The sequence below is a fragment of the Equus quagga genome, chromosome 21, assembly GCF_021613505.1.
Source record: "Equus quagga isolate Etosha38 chromosome 21, UCLA_HA_Equagga_1.0, whole genome shotgun sequence".
NCBI lineage: Eukaryota > Metazoa > Chordata > Mammalia > Perissodactyla > Equidae > Equus > Equus quagga.
The window spans coordinates 13,148,525-13,165,699 of NC_060287.1; the positions used below are offsets into that span (position 1 = coordinate 13,148,525).

Consider the following 17,175-nt stretch of genomic DNA (forward strand, 5'->3'; position numbering starts at 1 on the left):
TTTTGTCTAAAGGTCTAGTATGAAAATACCTTAAATAACACTAGTCTGGAAAATACCAAATGGACAGGGTTCTTTTTATTATTAAAATTAAGGTATTTCAAAATTAAAATATTTACACTTAAAGATGAAACATCTGTACAATTATTAAAATTAATTTTACTAAATCAGGATTGATGATATATTATCTATACTTTTTTTTTAGATTGGCACCTGAGCTAACAACTGTTGCCAATCTTTTTTTCCTTCTTCTCCCCAAAGCCCCCCAGTACATAGTTGTATATTCTAGTTGTGAGTGCCTCTTGTTGTGCTATGTGGGACACCGCCTCAGCGTGGCCTGATGAGCGGTGCTAGGTTTGTGCCTGGGATCCGAACCGGCGAAACCCTGGGCCGCTGAAGCAGAGCACGTGAGCTTAACCACTCCGCCACGGGGCTGGCCCCTAGCTATACTTTTATATCAGATAAGTGAAGAAATCAACAAAAAAAATTTACTAAAACTCCACTGTGGATCAGGATAACGTGTCTCTAATATTAACTCACACTTTTCCAGTAAGTATCAGAATGAGAATAAGTGCTGCTTGGACAAGTGGGGAAACAAACATATGCTCCATTACTATTCACTCAATAATATGCACAAATGCAAAACTCGTGGTTATAGAAAAAGTAGGGTTTTTTTTTTCCTGCGGAATTTATCATTTTGCACTTGTAAAAGAAAGCCAAATAAAGCTTATGTGACATAACAAAGACTTATATATACTTTTTCTAATACAGGCAAGTGCTATATTAACATGTAGCATTTAAAGTAATAAATATGCATATTATTTACAATAACTGAGAATGTTAGAGATATGAACTTTTATGTACATTCAGATTGAGACATTTTAACTTTAGGTTGTATCTACAAATACTTTTCTTCTCCTATTTCATCTTTTAGCTCAAGAAGAGTTCAAATGGAATGCTTCTGCAAATATAGAGTTGAGAATGTGTGTTCAGTCACTCGGCTCTGTGATAGTAATCTTCTGTACCAGGTCAGACAGATTTTCAGACTCCGGATCTTCTTTGCCATTATCTGAATTTTCTGACGAGATATAGCAACCAGAGTCCCTTGGGCAGTCATCTAACTGTGACTTATTTAAGGAGATGTCTGGTCTTAAGGTTAGGGGCACAGATTCATCTTCTTCTTCCTGAATAGCTGTAAGTGGAAAAGAGGGCAGCAGTTAGGCAAAGCCAAGAAAAGTTTGACTCATTCATCTTTGCACATTATCCTGTTTTAACTGCTCCAACCTTGACTTCATTACAATTGAAACTTCTGCAATTGAGATTTATTTGTTTATTATAGAAGAGATATTTGCACCCAGATATTCAAGCCACTGTTTTCTTACAAGACCAAGTTTGCCCTTTGTTCTTCACTTGCAGTTTCATGGAATTCATGTGAACTGCTTGCCTAAGTGAGATCGCTATGGACTCCCATTCTATGTTAATGATAAGTTGCCAGAGAAAGCAGATTGTATCCACAGTGTGACTGATGCCTTGTCCAAATACTCCTTAAAGTAATGTTAGAAAAAGTCACTGGTAGTTTAAATGTACAATCCAAGTCAATAGTGATCTTTGTGCACGATCCCAGAATCACGAGAATGTGGATTAATAAATAAAAGATCACTGTGATGTACAGTAGGATTTCAATTACTTGGGATTTAACTAATAAAACTTGAAGTTTCTAGAATTTTCCTATGTTTCCATTCATCAGAAAAATAGACCTAGAAACCAGGTTGCTTTTAGACAGTGAAACATCAATACTTCCACTGGCTCTGCCTCATGACTGTTTAGTCTTCTACGCCTTTGTCTGTAGTTCCGAATAACAATCACGTATGTTCAGATTGGTAATTTTGTGTCATCAAAGCAGTATTCTACATTCAATAGGCATTATTCTAGAAAAGAATTTAATTTAAGAGATGTAACAGAGGACATTTCTAAAGAACCTAAGCAGCCCTATAAAGTTTTACTCTTCTCAAGAATCTTTAGCATCAGTTTTCTCTTTGTCACTGTAAAGTTTCTTTCTTTTCCTTCCCTGACATCAGTAATTGGGTGTTTCTCTGCATCATGAGCCGAGTTCCTCAGAGAAGAGATGGATCTTAGGCCACCACCTGTCAGCACGTCTGGCTCCTTCACCTTCTAACCTCAGGACTTCCCCATTTTGGACATTTGAATAGCCCTCCATAGGAAGGATGGAACACACACATTTCAGGGTGGGATAAGACCTCTGCCTTCAGAGGTTATGCCCTTCATCCCATTCCAGTGAGAAAAAAGTAAATCCCAACTTCTAAATCCTTGGAAGAATGAAATCGTGTAATTTTCCTCAATAGGCATTACTTAATGCTAAGTAATTTATCTTTAGGAAATCCACCTTTTATCTTCTCTACACATCTCCTGCTTTTTAAACGCATTTTCTAGGCTCCAGATATCTTGCTAACATTAGTTTATGGTCCACTGTGTATTCAATTGTTATCAGCCTCTGTGACAAGAAAGATTGAGCCCTGGTGTCCCAAAGCATCCTTGCATGTAATGAATTAACTTCTCACCAATGCATCTAGAATGGTACCAGTTATGGACCATCCATGGAGGCACTGAGAAAATAGTCAAATTACTTTCCGTATTTTGTGGTTTAGATGAGGAACGCAGGTTGAGAAAGGCTGGAGAAAAATGATAAAAACAATTTCTTAATCCACTCATCTTCAAAATGAATCATGAGTTCTTTTAACCTTTCCTCAAAGCTTTCATTTGCAACAATGAAAGCATATTTATGCCGTTCTCCTGAAGCTTCTTCACACGCCCCAACTTTAGCTCCGATTTAAGCATCGGGTATTGAACTCTAGCGATGTTCTAACTACTTCTGGGTAGAAGGAGCTTTAATTTTCATACGCACCTATTGTAGTTGTTATTTTAAAATTTTAGCTACCATGAAGCATTTTCTCTTTATTAGTCATAACAACCTTTAGGTTTAAGGGGAATCTACTTAACATTCATTCATCTTTATGAGTATGGCATTCACCTTTGTTTCCAAGCCCTTCCTTTGCGAACAGCCAGCTCTGAAATGGGACCTCATTCTCTGAGGAAAAGCTTTCTCCCTGGCCTCTGCTCTTCTAGCTTATTGCCACTGACATGAAAAAACCAGTTCTGTGTTCCCTTATCTGTGTATCTGGAAAAGGCCAGAGGAATTAGTCCTTTTGTGATGCTTCCTGCCACATCAGCAGTGGTCACCGGATCTGTAGCTCCATCCTCTTAGAATGGTTGTGGGGATAAGGCCACATTCCCCCAGATGATATGTGGACCTATCACCTCCGCACAAAATTTACAAAACTGAGTTACCTCTCTTCACACTGACATCCTATACAGGACTTGGCATAATAAAAACTGCTCCCAATATCAGGTTCTATTTAGGTTGATTACTGACTGTGGGGCTCTCTTCAAGATATAAAACTTAGGCGTAAAGAACTCTGATTTCCAAAATTAGCTCTTTTTCTTTCAAAAAACAGTACTTAGCTTGTTATTTCCTCCTCAGAAGACTTTATACACTCACTTCAAAGGGTAACACAAAGTAAACAAACAATAGATGAAAATCTGACTTTAACAGAGAATAGGTCATTTTTTTATATTAGTAATAAAAATGTATTTGTTTTTATTTCCACCTGAGAAACATCATATTGCCTTCTCTAAAGTCTAGGGATTAGTTTATTTAAATACAGATTATTTACTGTAGAAACCTTTCATCTGAAATTTTTATGGAAAAAGGAAATAGTTTCTCAGTATGAAAGTTATGCAGCACAGTAATTTACAGAACAGCAGTAATTTGCTAAATGATTTCCTGGTGAAATGAAAGCATGACTCTGCCTCCTCAAATGCTCCCCACCAGGCTCGCAATAATTTCGGGCAGGTGATCAGCTGGAGCCCCTCAACTGTAACTATAAAAAGAAAAGGCAGGTCATTATGTTATATTGGGAAATGAAAGCTACATAGCATTCAACCTTCGTATTTGGAGGGTCAAGATTTTTCTCTTGTTTTTTTTTTTTTCATCTTGACACTAATGGTTTAGGGATTGGCACAAACCTAGGCCTTGTGCTAGGGGTGGTTTTTCCAGCAGAGGCGATGAATTTACACTAATGCATCCACATTTTCTTTCTAAGTTGTTTAGTCTCTTCATGTGGCCGTGAAACAGAGTAAAGCTAACTGACCTACCTAGAAATTGAAACTATAACCTTCATCAGTTTCACATGGTCCAATCATGTGAACTAACTACACAAGTAACACATTCAAATTGATACAATTTGCCTCCAAAATTACAGACTTGCATAGGATATCTGAGTGCATTTTTTTTTTTTTTTTTTTTGGTGAGGAAGATTCACCCTGAGCTAACATCTGTTGCCAATCTTCCTCTTTTTTTTTTTGCTTAAGGAAGATTAGGCCTGAGCTAACATCTGTGCCAGTCTTCCTCTACTCTGTATGGAGGATGCCTCTACAGAATGGCTGATGAGCAGATTAGGTCCACACTCAGGATCTGAACCTGTGAACCCAGGCTGCCAAAGTGGAGCATGAGGAACTTGAACCACTCCGACATGGGCCAGCCCTGACTGCATCTTTTTATGTACAAAATGTTTCTGATAATATGTTAAGTTGAAAATCAGTATATTAATTTAATTATTCTATTATTAAAATTATGTAAAACATATAGACATATGCATATAACTCACAAATGCAAGTATTAAAATTTTAGAGACATTTCCTCTATATTTCTTGGGTTATCTACAGTGTTTCATATTTTAATAATAAAACGCACAAAAAATTTAAATGGTACAATTTTTCAACAAATCCCCTGAATGGTTTGCAAATATCCCAAAGGCTATACATTTTCAAATCTGAGTATATTGGAGAATTATTAAATAATTTGTAAAATGATGTTTCTTATTGCTGTCAGCTAATAGCAAGCATAATATGTAGTCCAGAAAGCAGTCTCAAACAGTTCTGAACTCTGAGTAATGAAAATAAAATAATCTTAAAAATTATTTTAGAAATATTTTGTCATAACTGATTTGAACATTAAAATATTTTATTTCTTACCAAAATTTTTATGGAATTGTCTAAAGCCCATTGCTCAACATTTTAAGTTAGTCATCAATGGAGATAAAATGTGGCATGGTGATTAAAACAGAAGACAGCTAATATAATTATTCACAAAATAATTATATTGGAGTTGTGACATTTAATTAATTAAGTATGGGCGATCTCAATTATACTAAAAGTGAAGAAAGCTTTAAGGAAATCAAACTGGATCCTAATTCTGGGAAAAAGTTCTCATACCCTAAGGAGAGAAATCTGTCCTATATTCACATATTAGAAAGTTAAGGATTCAATAAAAATGTAAACTACTAGTTTTTCCCTGACTTTCTCATGTTTCTTTACCCGAATATTCCATATTTGACTTTACTGTCTTATTTGCCTTAGGTACAAAGCCTTTGTTTCTTTGGGTTAAATACTATAAAATAATGAAATCTAGAGGGCATAAGAAAATGCCTGGCCAATGAAAGTACTCAATAAACAATTTTTTTAAAATAAAAAGAATGTGATATTTAGATAAAGAAAATATGAACTAAAGATCAAATGAGGAATTTTGTTGAAATTCAGCTGAAGTGAAGATAATTCTGGGCTCTTTGAATTATCCTCCTCTTTTTCTCAGGCCTCCTGCTATTTCCAAAGAGGAAACACCAAGGTTATGCATCTAAGGATGGCTCAAAACCTCAACCTCATGTAGTCCCACTTTTGTAGTCCCACCAAACTCAGGCATTCTCCTGGTAACCATGGCTGTATTTATTTGTCTAGGGGCAGTGGTGTCCTTGAAGGAACGGACAGTAGCCAATATGGCATAACGCTTAGTTATTTGTGATTTCATCTTAAGCACATCCTTCAATTACCTGAACATTTTAATTCTCTAATTGCAGTGAATATTTGATATTCATTTCATCTGAATACTAACCCACCTTTTGGAAAAACAGCAACAACAAATGAAAAACAGGAATGCCTTCATGGAAAACCAAACAGTTGGTATTGTTTTCCCAAGGCCATGAGAGAATATAGAGTTGAAATGACGCTCCCTTCTTTTTGCACACCTCTCTTTGCATCCCAGCATCATAGTCTACCCTCTAACGAGATGTGTGCTGGGGAGTAAATCTTTTCACTCCCACCCATGGCAACCTCCACTTCCACCATACTGGCTGCTTCAGTAAGGGCAGAGGCCCACTCGCTCAAGAGCCAATCACCCAGCACCAATGTGGACAGCACCATTAGGCTGCCACGCTGCCCAACCACACACCCCCATGGAAAGGTTTGGTCCCAGAAAATGTTTACCCTCCACTGAGCTGTCATATTGGACTATTTTGATAATCAACAAATAAGATTAAAACCTATCATTATATATTGCTTAATTAGGGACCTTGGGAAATCAATTTCTTATAGGTTAAATTAATCCATGGTTAAAAAAAACCTAATTTCATTATTTTAAAAATTATTATTATTTGACAAAAATAGGATTAGTCTGCATTTTACTGATCTACAATTTGCTTTTACCATTTAATATGTTTTGGACATCTTTTCATGTCAGTACACATTTCATTCTCCTAATATCTTTATACTACTTTATTGTTGCAAATATCTTAACTGGTTTAACTAATTATTGATGGAAAGTCACACAGGTTTTAGTTTTTGACTAAAACTACTAATAGTTTAGCTAGTATTTTTATGCCTTTGGATGTTTAAGTTAATCAAATTCCTAAAACTGGAATTTCTGGATACAAAAGTATGCACATTTTGAACTTTGATAGTTTTACATTATTACCTCTAGAAATGTACTCATTTAACTCATGCACACACGTCCACATATGGTTAGCATATGCATAAAATAAGTCATGACACATGTCTCCTGTTACGAAAACTTTTATGTATTGTGGGGAGATTTAAGTTTTATAACCAGAAAAAAGTCTTGCTTACTATCTGCAAATCTCTTCACTCCCTCAGTCAACATTTATTCATTTTACAAGCATTTGTTAACCATCCACTAGATGCAAAGCCCAAGACTAGGGGCTTTGGGAAGGCGATGTAATAAACAGAGTCTTGTTTGGCCAGGGTAATCATTGCAAGGCCATGGCTAGTACACAATCACAGTGCAATATAAAAATGAGTACGAGAGTGCCTTGCACATACAGGTATTACAAGTGCCTTAGGTGACCGAGGTGAAAATTCTACGAACTCTTTTCTCTGGGAGTTGTTCTCTGGTAGAAGAGTAAAATGTTTGTCTTTCATTTTATGGTTTTTTGTATTATGCAGAACACCTCATCTATCAAAAATTCAATCTTAGGGGGTAAAACCAAAAAGAAATCTGAAGAAATTAAACTGCATAAAACCCAACAGCTATGACTAGAAATAATATTAAATATGTGTTTATAAACACATGGAAGTAAAATGCCCGTGAGCCTTCTCTACTCTGTATGTGTGGATAGTTAACACGTCTTTTCTTAAAGCTGTACATTTCTTGAATCTAGATTCAAATCATATGGCAAGAGGGTTGGAAACACCAGGCACACATGTCAGGGGCTAGGCCACCAGGCTACCCTGGCACGCTGTCAGGCCAACTGCTGGACTGCTGCTTGGCATAACTACAACTCTCCCCTGCTGGCAGCTCGTGTTCCAGGCTCCTGGCTGGGCCTTGCCATTTGCCCCGCATGGTTTTGGGCAGGAAGGCACAACTGGGGATAGCTGAGCATTGAGGGGCTGCTGTGAGCACAGCTGGTGCCAACAGCCTGGCACACAACCCACCCCTCCCCCTTCCTCCTCTTTGAGCACGGCAAACAAAGCTTGCAGGTACCTAAAATATATTATATACAGATTCTAGTACACTTATTCAGATACTAAGTTGTTGGGTTTTCTTTTTTAATTTAAAATTTAATTACCCCTGTGCGCCAGGCAGAACAAGATATCTCCTTCACCCTTTTTCCCCAAGAACAATGGCACACATTCTCATAGACACACTTTTAAGATACATCAAAGTGCTTCTAAATGTGGGAAAAGAGGACCAAGTTTAGAATAAAGAGAAAATATTTACTATAAACAGCAGTTAACGCTCTTATTATTCTAAAGAGGCATTTCTCAGCAAGGCACAGGGGTCTTGAAGCTTGTGTTTATGAAACAGCACACACACACATTCACTATTCTCTTTTGTTCTGGCTGGGAATATTTATTCAAAGTAAACAAACCACTTTTAAATTCAGATGATAAACAGAGAATTCCTAACGTGCACAAAATAAACAGATTCTGCTCTTCTGCTTCTTCAAGAGCTGAGTCTCACCCCGATTTTTCTTCTCCTTCTAAGCCCATCCAGATTCCCAGCTGAGGGAGCCAGTGACCTAATTCTGCTCAGTTCTAAGGCAACACAGGAGCAAATTCAGAATATCGCTGTGCTGGTCTTGCCAGGACTGCAGAACCCCGAAGCTGTTATCCTACTCCCGAGGTAATCCCGTGACGGGTTCGAACACCGCTCGCCAGCCCTTCTATCAGCTTCTTGGAGAAGCATCTTTACCTCCTGTCAAGCAGTGACCTAAAAAGCTTAATGCGGTTTACATTTTCAAGGTCAAAGTGGATACAATGCTATCTATTTTGGCCTAAGAGAAAAGGGAAATTGCTTGCTCTACGTCTTAGATTTCTGTTTTTGTCCTTGTCCCATCCCGTAGTCCCCAGTGTCCCATCTTCTTGGTCCCTCTAGATGTATTGAAGGTTCACATGGGGCTTGTGGGCTTGTCTACATTATCACAGAGTTTTAACTCTTGTCCTCAAAACGGGTGCCCTCTCTGCTCAATTTTTATATCAAATGATTAGCAAAGCAAAATTTTCCAGTTCCCAACCGAGGAGGCAATGAAGCTCTAAACTAGGAATTTATTGACGTTCCCCAAACTGACATTATTCAGTGATCAAAATAAAATGCATACATAAAATGCTGGCCAATTTACATACCCCATTCTTACACACACATACAAAAATCTAACTATTTTTAACTTATGACTGTGACATGCATTTGTTTTTAATAATGTCTTGGTTTTATATAACCATATATTCAAGGTCTTTATCATTCAAGGTACATGAAGGTTGTGCATTTAATCTTTAGCATGGTTGTAGAAGATATGATTCACAGAGTAGAGAATAGATAAAAATAAGCATGCAGCAGCATGGGGCCGAATCATCAGAACTCACCATCTTATCAACAAATAGAAGTCATTCTTCTTTATTTCTTGAGCAAAGCAGTTTCATATAAGATAAATAGCTTTCAGTCAGAATAGCCTAACATGCAGTATGCATCTTTTTTGACATGTATATTCTAATATTACTTTAGACCTTAAGATTAAAATAAGAAAAATCTCAGCGTTGTGTTATGACAATAAACACTGGCTGAATCTGCATTTTTTCCATTTTTCATCTCCCAGAATTTGGCTCAGTGTGTGTATATTTGTGCATTACTGGCTATTATTAAATGATCAACTTCTGGTGACCTTCAAGAACCATTTTCTTAAGTTTTATAAGAGGAATAATTTGGGGGATTTGTACTTTTTTGTATCGAACATTGAAAGTCACATCATGCTTTGGAGATTCTATGTCTTTTTCTCCCGAGATCAGGTATAGTAGAATGTGTTTCTAATAGATTTAGGAGACTGGGTTCTAGAAATGTGACCTTGAGAAAGCCACTTAGCTACTCTAGTTTTAGTTTCCCCATCTTGCAAAGGAAGAATCTGGCTCAGGTGGTTTTTAAAATTATACCTAGCTCTAATATGATATCATCCGTAAATCATCATTCTTTTGTTAACATAGAAAGTATATGGGTGATGAGTGGGCTGGAAAAAAGAAATTGAGTGAACACCTTAAGTGGCCCAAGCCTTTGGCACTGGACAGAGAGGTCTTCCCTTTGTGGGTCCCTGATGAGCACTTTTTCATGGCCGAAAGCCTACACACCCAGGCTCTCCAGCCCCTTCTATTCACAAATCCTGTCGCAATGCGGCCATAGCAGCCCTCCACCTTTCAGGGAGTCACATTGTTGCAAAGTTTCCGTTCTCACTTAAGTATTAACTTCCACTTTCCGAGACGAAAAACTGAACTGCAGCTCTTGAGAAAATTGGCAAAGTAGTAGAAAACTTCAATTTTCAAATATTCATTGTTATTTTCATATTTACGAATTTGCATATGTGGAAGGAAGAACTTGCATGTGTGGAAGAAAGAAAAACTACAGCTCTGCCGTTATCTAGCTGTTTGGCCTCTGAAATTTATCTCTGAAATATTTTCTCATCTGTAAAGTGGGCAAAATATCTACATGGATGGTCTTGTAAAAGAAAAACAATTATTACATGCATTCAAAAAATACCAGCTCTTCTCCTTTCCTCTCCTTCAGTATCAAATTGTGTTGGAGAGTATTGACAAGGATACTGAGCATTATCAATTACAAGAAAGCAAGAGAATCTATTTCTTAGCTTAACATTGCTTAGCGAGGAGCCACGTTTTGAAATGACAGGATGAAAACGAAGCCGGCTCATTTACCTGGAAGATATTGCTATATCAATTTACACTGATAAGTTTTGTTGCGGCTTGTACTGTTGAGTAAATTGGCTACTTTTTTCAGCTTCACTTTTGTCTGCCTCTGTGGCCCCATCCCCTTCTTTCACATCTCCTAGCCTCCACAACTTCAAAGAAAGCATATAAACACCTAGGCCTGAGGATGAAATCAATTCTGCAGGTGTCAAATTAGTAGTACATGTGAGGGCTCTTTGAAAAGGATGAAGATCTATGCAAACTCAAGACAGCAAGTAAGAATAAAGTGAGGTACAGTTTCTAAAAAAGTCAGTTAATTCCTACTAGATAAAGACCAGTGTGTAATAAATACATGTTGTGGCACTATGCCCATTTTGCGGGGCATATGAGAGAGGATATAGGAAAGCCCATGAAGGAACAGACGGAAGACTTAGGTCCAATACACGGCTTTCCTCTTTACTATCCATCTGGGCTATTATTCATAAAACGTGTAGAAAGCATAGCATAACATCACAAACACTGGTCCCAGATCTCCAATTTACTAGGTACATGAACTTGGACAAGTTACTTATCTTCTCAATTTCTCATTAAAAAATGGGACATGGCTGGCCCAGTGGTGCAGCAGATAAATTCGCAGGTTCCACTTTGGCGGCCCAGGGTTCACCAGTTCGGATCACTGGGTGCAGACCTAGGCACCGCTTGGCAAGCCATGCTGTGGCAGGCATCCCATATATAAAGTAGAGGAAGATGGGCATGAATGTTAGCTCAGGGCCAGCCTTCCTCAGCAAAAAGAGGAGGTTGGCAGCAGATGTTAGCTCAGGGCTAATCTTCCTCAAAAAAAAAAAAAAAAAAGGGACAGTACTGGGCCAGCCTGGTGGCATAGCAGTTAAGTTCGAGTGCTCCACTTCGGTGGCCTGGGATTCGCTGGTTCGGATCCAGGCACAGACATAACTCACTGTTATCAAGCCATGATGTGGGCAGGCATCCCACTTAACAAAATAGAGGAAGGTGGGCACAGATGTTAGCTTAGGGCCAATCTTCCTTCACAAAATCAGGAGGATTGGTGGTGGATGTTAGCTCAGGGCTAATCTTCCTCGAAAAAATAAAATAAAATAAAAAATAGGACAGTACTATGTAACTGACAGCATTGTAGAAAGCATTAAAGAAGATAAGAAATGTAAAGGCCATGGCTCAAAATTTTACTCAGAGAACATGTTCAAAAAAAGTAGTTAATGATTATTATTAATATAACTTTTGAAAGAGAAGTTTGGTTAGATGATCTGAGTTCTTTTTCAGCTTTAAAATTAGACACTTCCTCCTCTTTTTCCTAACAAAATACTCCTTGCAGAGTTTGGCACACCCTGAGCTCAGGGTTTTGGGAACCTGACCAGATTTAGTAAGAAGAGTGCTCAGATTGGGCAATTATCAAAACAAACGCTATCCTATCTTTACAAACCCAGGTGGCACAGCCAGTGTTCTGCCACGAGTGAGTCTGCGTGTATTACTCCGTCTTCAGTTGATACTTACAAATACAGAGAACCGTCTCAGATAATACAAGCGAGAGCTGAATATTTTTGCAAGCTATTATAACATTTCGGAAGAATACTATAAACACGTACAAGCTGTGACTATATGGTAATGAAATGCATTTTCTTGTGTGGTGCGAAGGCTCATTAGCTTAGAGCCGTCCTCTGTGCTGCTCTACAGAAGTCGCATATGACATTTCTCACTAATGGCTCATGCTGTCACTAAATATTTGTCTCTAACTCCCTCAGACTTTCGGAATGCAGACATCCACTTGCGTGTAAATTAATAGCTCTGCAGAATCTAAATGAGGGACCCAGAAAAGTCCTTTCGTTTCCTGAGTCCAATAAGGAAAAAAGGGATCTCTTCCTAATTATAGACTTGACCAGAATTGTTGTTTCCAAATATATAAGAAAATACTTATTTTTTGAGAAAGAATGCTTAATGTGACTCTTGGTGAATAAAACTGGGGCTTTGTGGGGTTTTTTTGTTTTTTTGTTTGTTTTTCTGAGGACGATTAGCCCTGAGCTAACTGCTGCCAATCCTCCTCTTTTTGCTGAGGAAGACTGGCCCTGAGCTAACATCTGTGCCCATCTTCCTCTACTTTATACGTGGGACGCCTACCACAGCATGGTTTGCCAAGTGGTGTCATGCCCGCACCTGGGATCCGAACCGGCAAACCCCAGGCTGCCAAAGCGGAACGGGCTCACTTAACCACTGCGCCACCCAGGGCTTTGTTTTTAATGATATTACTATCTGTATTAAGCTGTGATTATCAGCTAGGGAGACAAGTAGGTGTGCACACTTACTTTCTTCCTCAAGGAGATTTTCAGCAGCTGATAGTAACCTCATCCTGTCTTCTGGGTTTTTAATGTTTAATTCAATGAGATGACTCTCTGTTATATCCTTTAAATCTTCTACAGTCTCATAACCGTTGAGCAAAAGTGTTGAGGCGTATTCCTGAGGGGGAGAAAAAATATAACGAAAATAAGCTAGTGGAATTCAAATATTTTATTTTTACTTCTCTTTAGATTTAAAGCAAGTGTAGAAATGCATATGGAAACCAAAGGTGCCAACAGAACTTTTGCTTAATTTTCTTTTACTCGTACTAGTTCTCTACATACGAACTTTAGGGCACTTAAAAGAATATGTTGTATAATTCTCACCTTGTAGGAGGACAAATGTAAAGACGAAATAATTACCTTAAGCTATACCATACTAAAACATGGATCAGTTAAATAGCTGGATCATTCATTCCAATTGGCGTTTTTTCACTTCTCAAATAGCTAAGTTGACAAAGCTAGTGTGTCCTTATATCTATCAATAAAATACCTCTAATAGAGTAATTATAGTAATATTTCTGAATCTACATATCTTCTTGTTTGCTTGATTGTAAAAATGTTTATCCTTATTAACTTCTTGAAGTCGTTTAAAAAAATGAATGAAGCAGACACAAATCTGTATTAAAAATAGGCAGCATTTTGGTTGAAAGGCATTATATAAACCTAAGGAATTCCAGACTTTCTATTCAATTAAAAGCTTTTTAAGCATAAAAGCAATGTGTTTGAGAAAAGCATTGTTTCCTTTTCTCAGCAGGAGTATTTTGTCCATCATTTGCATCAATATATATTAGTTTGAAATTCACAGGCTTCTGATTTCAGAGGCTGTATGTTATTTATATTACCTCTGTTCTCTAAAAGAATAAAAATGCAAAGTGAAGTTGAATGCTTTTCAACTTCCTCAAAAATTCCTTCCATTTTACTTGCTCATAATTTCAATACTCTTATTTTGGTTACTAAAATCAAAGAAGAGGAAGTATAGAAGTTTTAAGTAATCAGGAAGAACTTGTTACCAGCCCCTTTTCTACAAAATAAGAGAAAGAAAAAGTAGCAATTCTTTTAAGAACAATGTGTCCTAAAAGGAGCGTTGAATTATCACAGAGAAAACCAAAATTCCACTCTGACGTCATCATCTAACTGTGGGTTCTTGAGTCAGTTATTTCACTTCCTTAGACCTTTATTTCTCACAGGTCACGGAACAAACAAATAGAAGAGGTGAGATTCGAACTTATAGTTCCTTCAAGGAGTACCCTATTTGGGGGGCACCAATAGCAATACAGGAAGGCTTAGATACTGTGTCTACGGACAGGAATATAATTAGATCATTCAGGGAAAACAATTAAGGAAAGTTTAATTGGCCATTGCCTTGATGAATTTTGAAAACTATTAAAGTACTGCTGCATTAATTTTAGAAATGGATTGCAAACAGTAAATTGAGTGAGGCTAGGTATATGGTATGTACACACCATTTAACAAGGTAGATATTTCATAAAAAGTTTGCTAATATAACAATAAAATAATTAGATTATGAATATAGACAACGCAGTTTCCTTAACATAATCATTACGGATGCTTAATGATTACTGTTTCCTAACAAATTACTTTTAAAACAACTGTATTTAATTATCTTTTCTTGACTTGCTTTTGATCTCTGCCCAATAGAAAATATAATTTTCTTTTTGTTTTTTTCTTTCAATTCTCTGGATTTTTACCTTGACCTTTCATACTCTCTTTATCATTCCCATTTACACCTTTTCTCTGGGGCTTTTATTCTCCTAGGTATTTTTCATTTTTCACTGCACTTTCTCAGTGTTAATCTCTACTGTCACTGCTAAGTACCACTAGAGTTTAGTCCAAGGGATGTTATATCAAGATCTGTCCTTGCATAATAAAAGTAATAAAGGAGAAATAAGAACTGTCCTTAGAAAACAGATTTTCCTTTGCAGTAAGTCATGTATTTTTTAGTAACAGTATACAAACACTGATCCATTCTCCTCAATTATTCCATCCATATACTACCAACATCGAACAGGTCACAGGTGTGCTAACCTGAAGCTGAATCCTCTCTAGGAACTCCTGCAGAGTCTTGGATTTTTCCCTTTCACTTCTTCGATGTGCCTTTATTTTCTTGGGGGCTGCTTCCTCTTCCGAGATGACATCCACATAAATAAATTTGAAGTTTCCCACCTTATTGTTCAACATTCCTGTCCACATCCCCATTGGCGTTTTGCAGATAATGTCTATGATGTCTCCTTTCTAAGGACAAAGAAACATACAAATCAGATTTCAGAGAACTCTGGTGCTATGACAATTGGTAGAAAGAATGGAATCATAGAAAATTAGAATACTGAGGCCATTATGCGAGGGTGCTTCAGAGATAGAAATAAATCTAAGAGGAAATTTCTTTTAAAAGTTCAAGGAAACTATTTACTAGTAATAATGAAGAAAACTTCATGATTCAAGAAAAGCTACTACATGTATTTGATGACGTTTATGTTTTTGGTATCATATGAAACTTGTCAACTTATCTTTGTACAGCACAGTGTGATTTACAGAACACTTTTGCATACAGTGAGTCATTTTATGCCCAAAACACATCTTTTAGGTACATATACAAGGCATTATTATTATACTAAATATTATAGAAAAAGAACCACAAACATTAAATAACTTCCCAAGAGCTTACAGGAAGTTAATGGCAGAGTCAGAACTCAAAGCCTAAGTTGTCTGAACTCAAAAATGATGCTCTTTTCATTCATCCTGTCAAAGCAATACATATGTAGCAAAGCTCAAGCCATCATTCTTGGAGGGGCTCCTAAACTGGGAGAGGGGAAGAAAGAGAAGTCTGTGACTCTGTCTGTGCTTCTAGTTCATCTGAAAAATTCATCTACAGTGTAAAATAAACCATTCTAAAGTATTGCATCCATCTAAAATAATGGAACTGTTCAGAACTTTGTACATATCAAATAAGTAACAAAAGTATATGTGCACTAAGGATAAATTACGCTACTCAATTTTTATTCTAGAGAAGATAATACTCAGATTGAGCTCCACAACAAAGTTTGGATTGAAGTAGGAATGAAGCACATTGGGATGAAGAAACCAATTGGTCATTTTCTTTATTCACATCTAAGACTCTAATTGGCTACAGGCTGTCAGTTACTGGCAAGAGTAGAAAACCCCACAGGGATATTTCTTTGTAAAGAAAATTGATTTCTATGCAAATATAGTGTCTACATTTAAGAGTCATAGGCACTCCTTTGAGACATAACTTTCTACCCCAGAGAGGACATTATAGATTCCAGTATTTTTGCCACTTTTAAGGGTCTACCCTCAAACGAACAAAGCATTAAGTCTGCTACTAAGAATATTCTTTCCTACTGCTATACGAATATATATTCTTCCATCTAAAACACAAATCATATTTGCAGTAGTAGAATTCAATGTGATTGAAAGATCTGGTCTTTCTGATTTGTGGTCATCTGCCTATCTGACTCTCTGAGCTGTTTGTCTAGATCTTCCTGCCTTTTACTATAAGCAGTCAAATCCTAGGCGAGGTGGGATTGGGTAAGCAGACCTAGAAAATCCCAGAAGCTCTAGGGGAAGTTTCTAAGCATGGCAGCCCTCTACGGCATTCTTCCTATTATCCTTTAAACTTGTAAAATGTATGCGTTCTAGGAAAGCCCACAGGTCACTAAGGAAAGAGCCAGTTTCGTTTTGGATAAGACCCGTGATGGAAACAATAGCATTCATTCCTCAGTGGTAACCGCAGGATTCTTATTGTGTCCTATAAGAGCTCCACAAGCATCACCTTAGGCTGCACCAGTGGTGGTGTGCTGCACGGTATTGTAGGGAAGATGAAAAGCTATCCTGAGTCAAAATGTGTTCCGTTTGTTCCCTTCTCCTGCCCTCTCCTCACGGCTACAATCATACTTTCCCATGACCTAAGCTTAGTCATCATTTCATAGAAATGACTATTATTTCATAGAACTGTGGGGAATAGTATTTTCCTCATTCTCCATCTGAGCGTACTCCGATTTGATAGCATGGAAGGGATAAAGAGGAGAGCTGAATGCCTTGAATTTCAAATAATAATATCAATGCTTCATAACATCATAACTATTGGTTAACATTGTTTAGTGTTGACAGTTTGAAAAATGCATAATTCTATCCTTTTAGCTATAGCATTTTGTGATACTAAAAG

General features: G+C 37.3%; 1 protein-coding gene across 1 annotated transcript in view; it reads right to left on the bottom strand.

The window, feature by feature from the left end:
• Positions 1 to 315: 315 nt before the first annotated feature.
• SAMSN1 (SAM domain, SH3 domain and nuclear localization signals 1) overlaps positions 316 to 17,175 on the bottom strand; it is a 131,482-nt gene continuing 114,622 nt past the window's right edge. The window contains 3 exon segments of the mRNA XM_046647940.1: positions 316 to 1,189; positions 12,942 to 13,092; positions 15,021 to 15,227. Coding sequence (XP_046503896.1) covers positions 987 to 1,189; positions 12,942 to 13,092; positions 15,021 to 15,227 — 561 coding nt within the window. The 3' untranslated portion in view covers positions 316 to 986.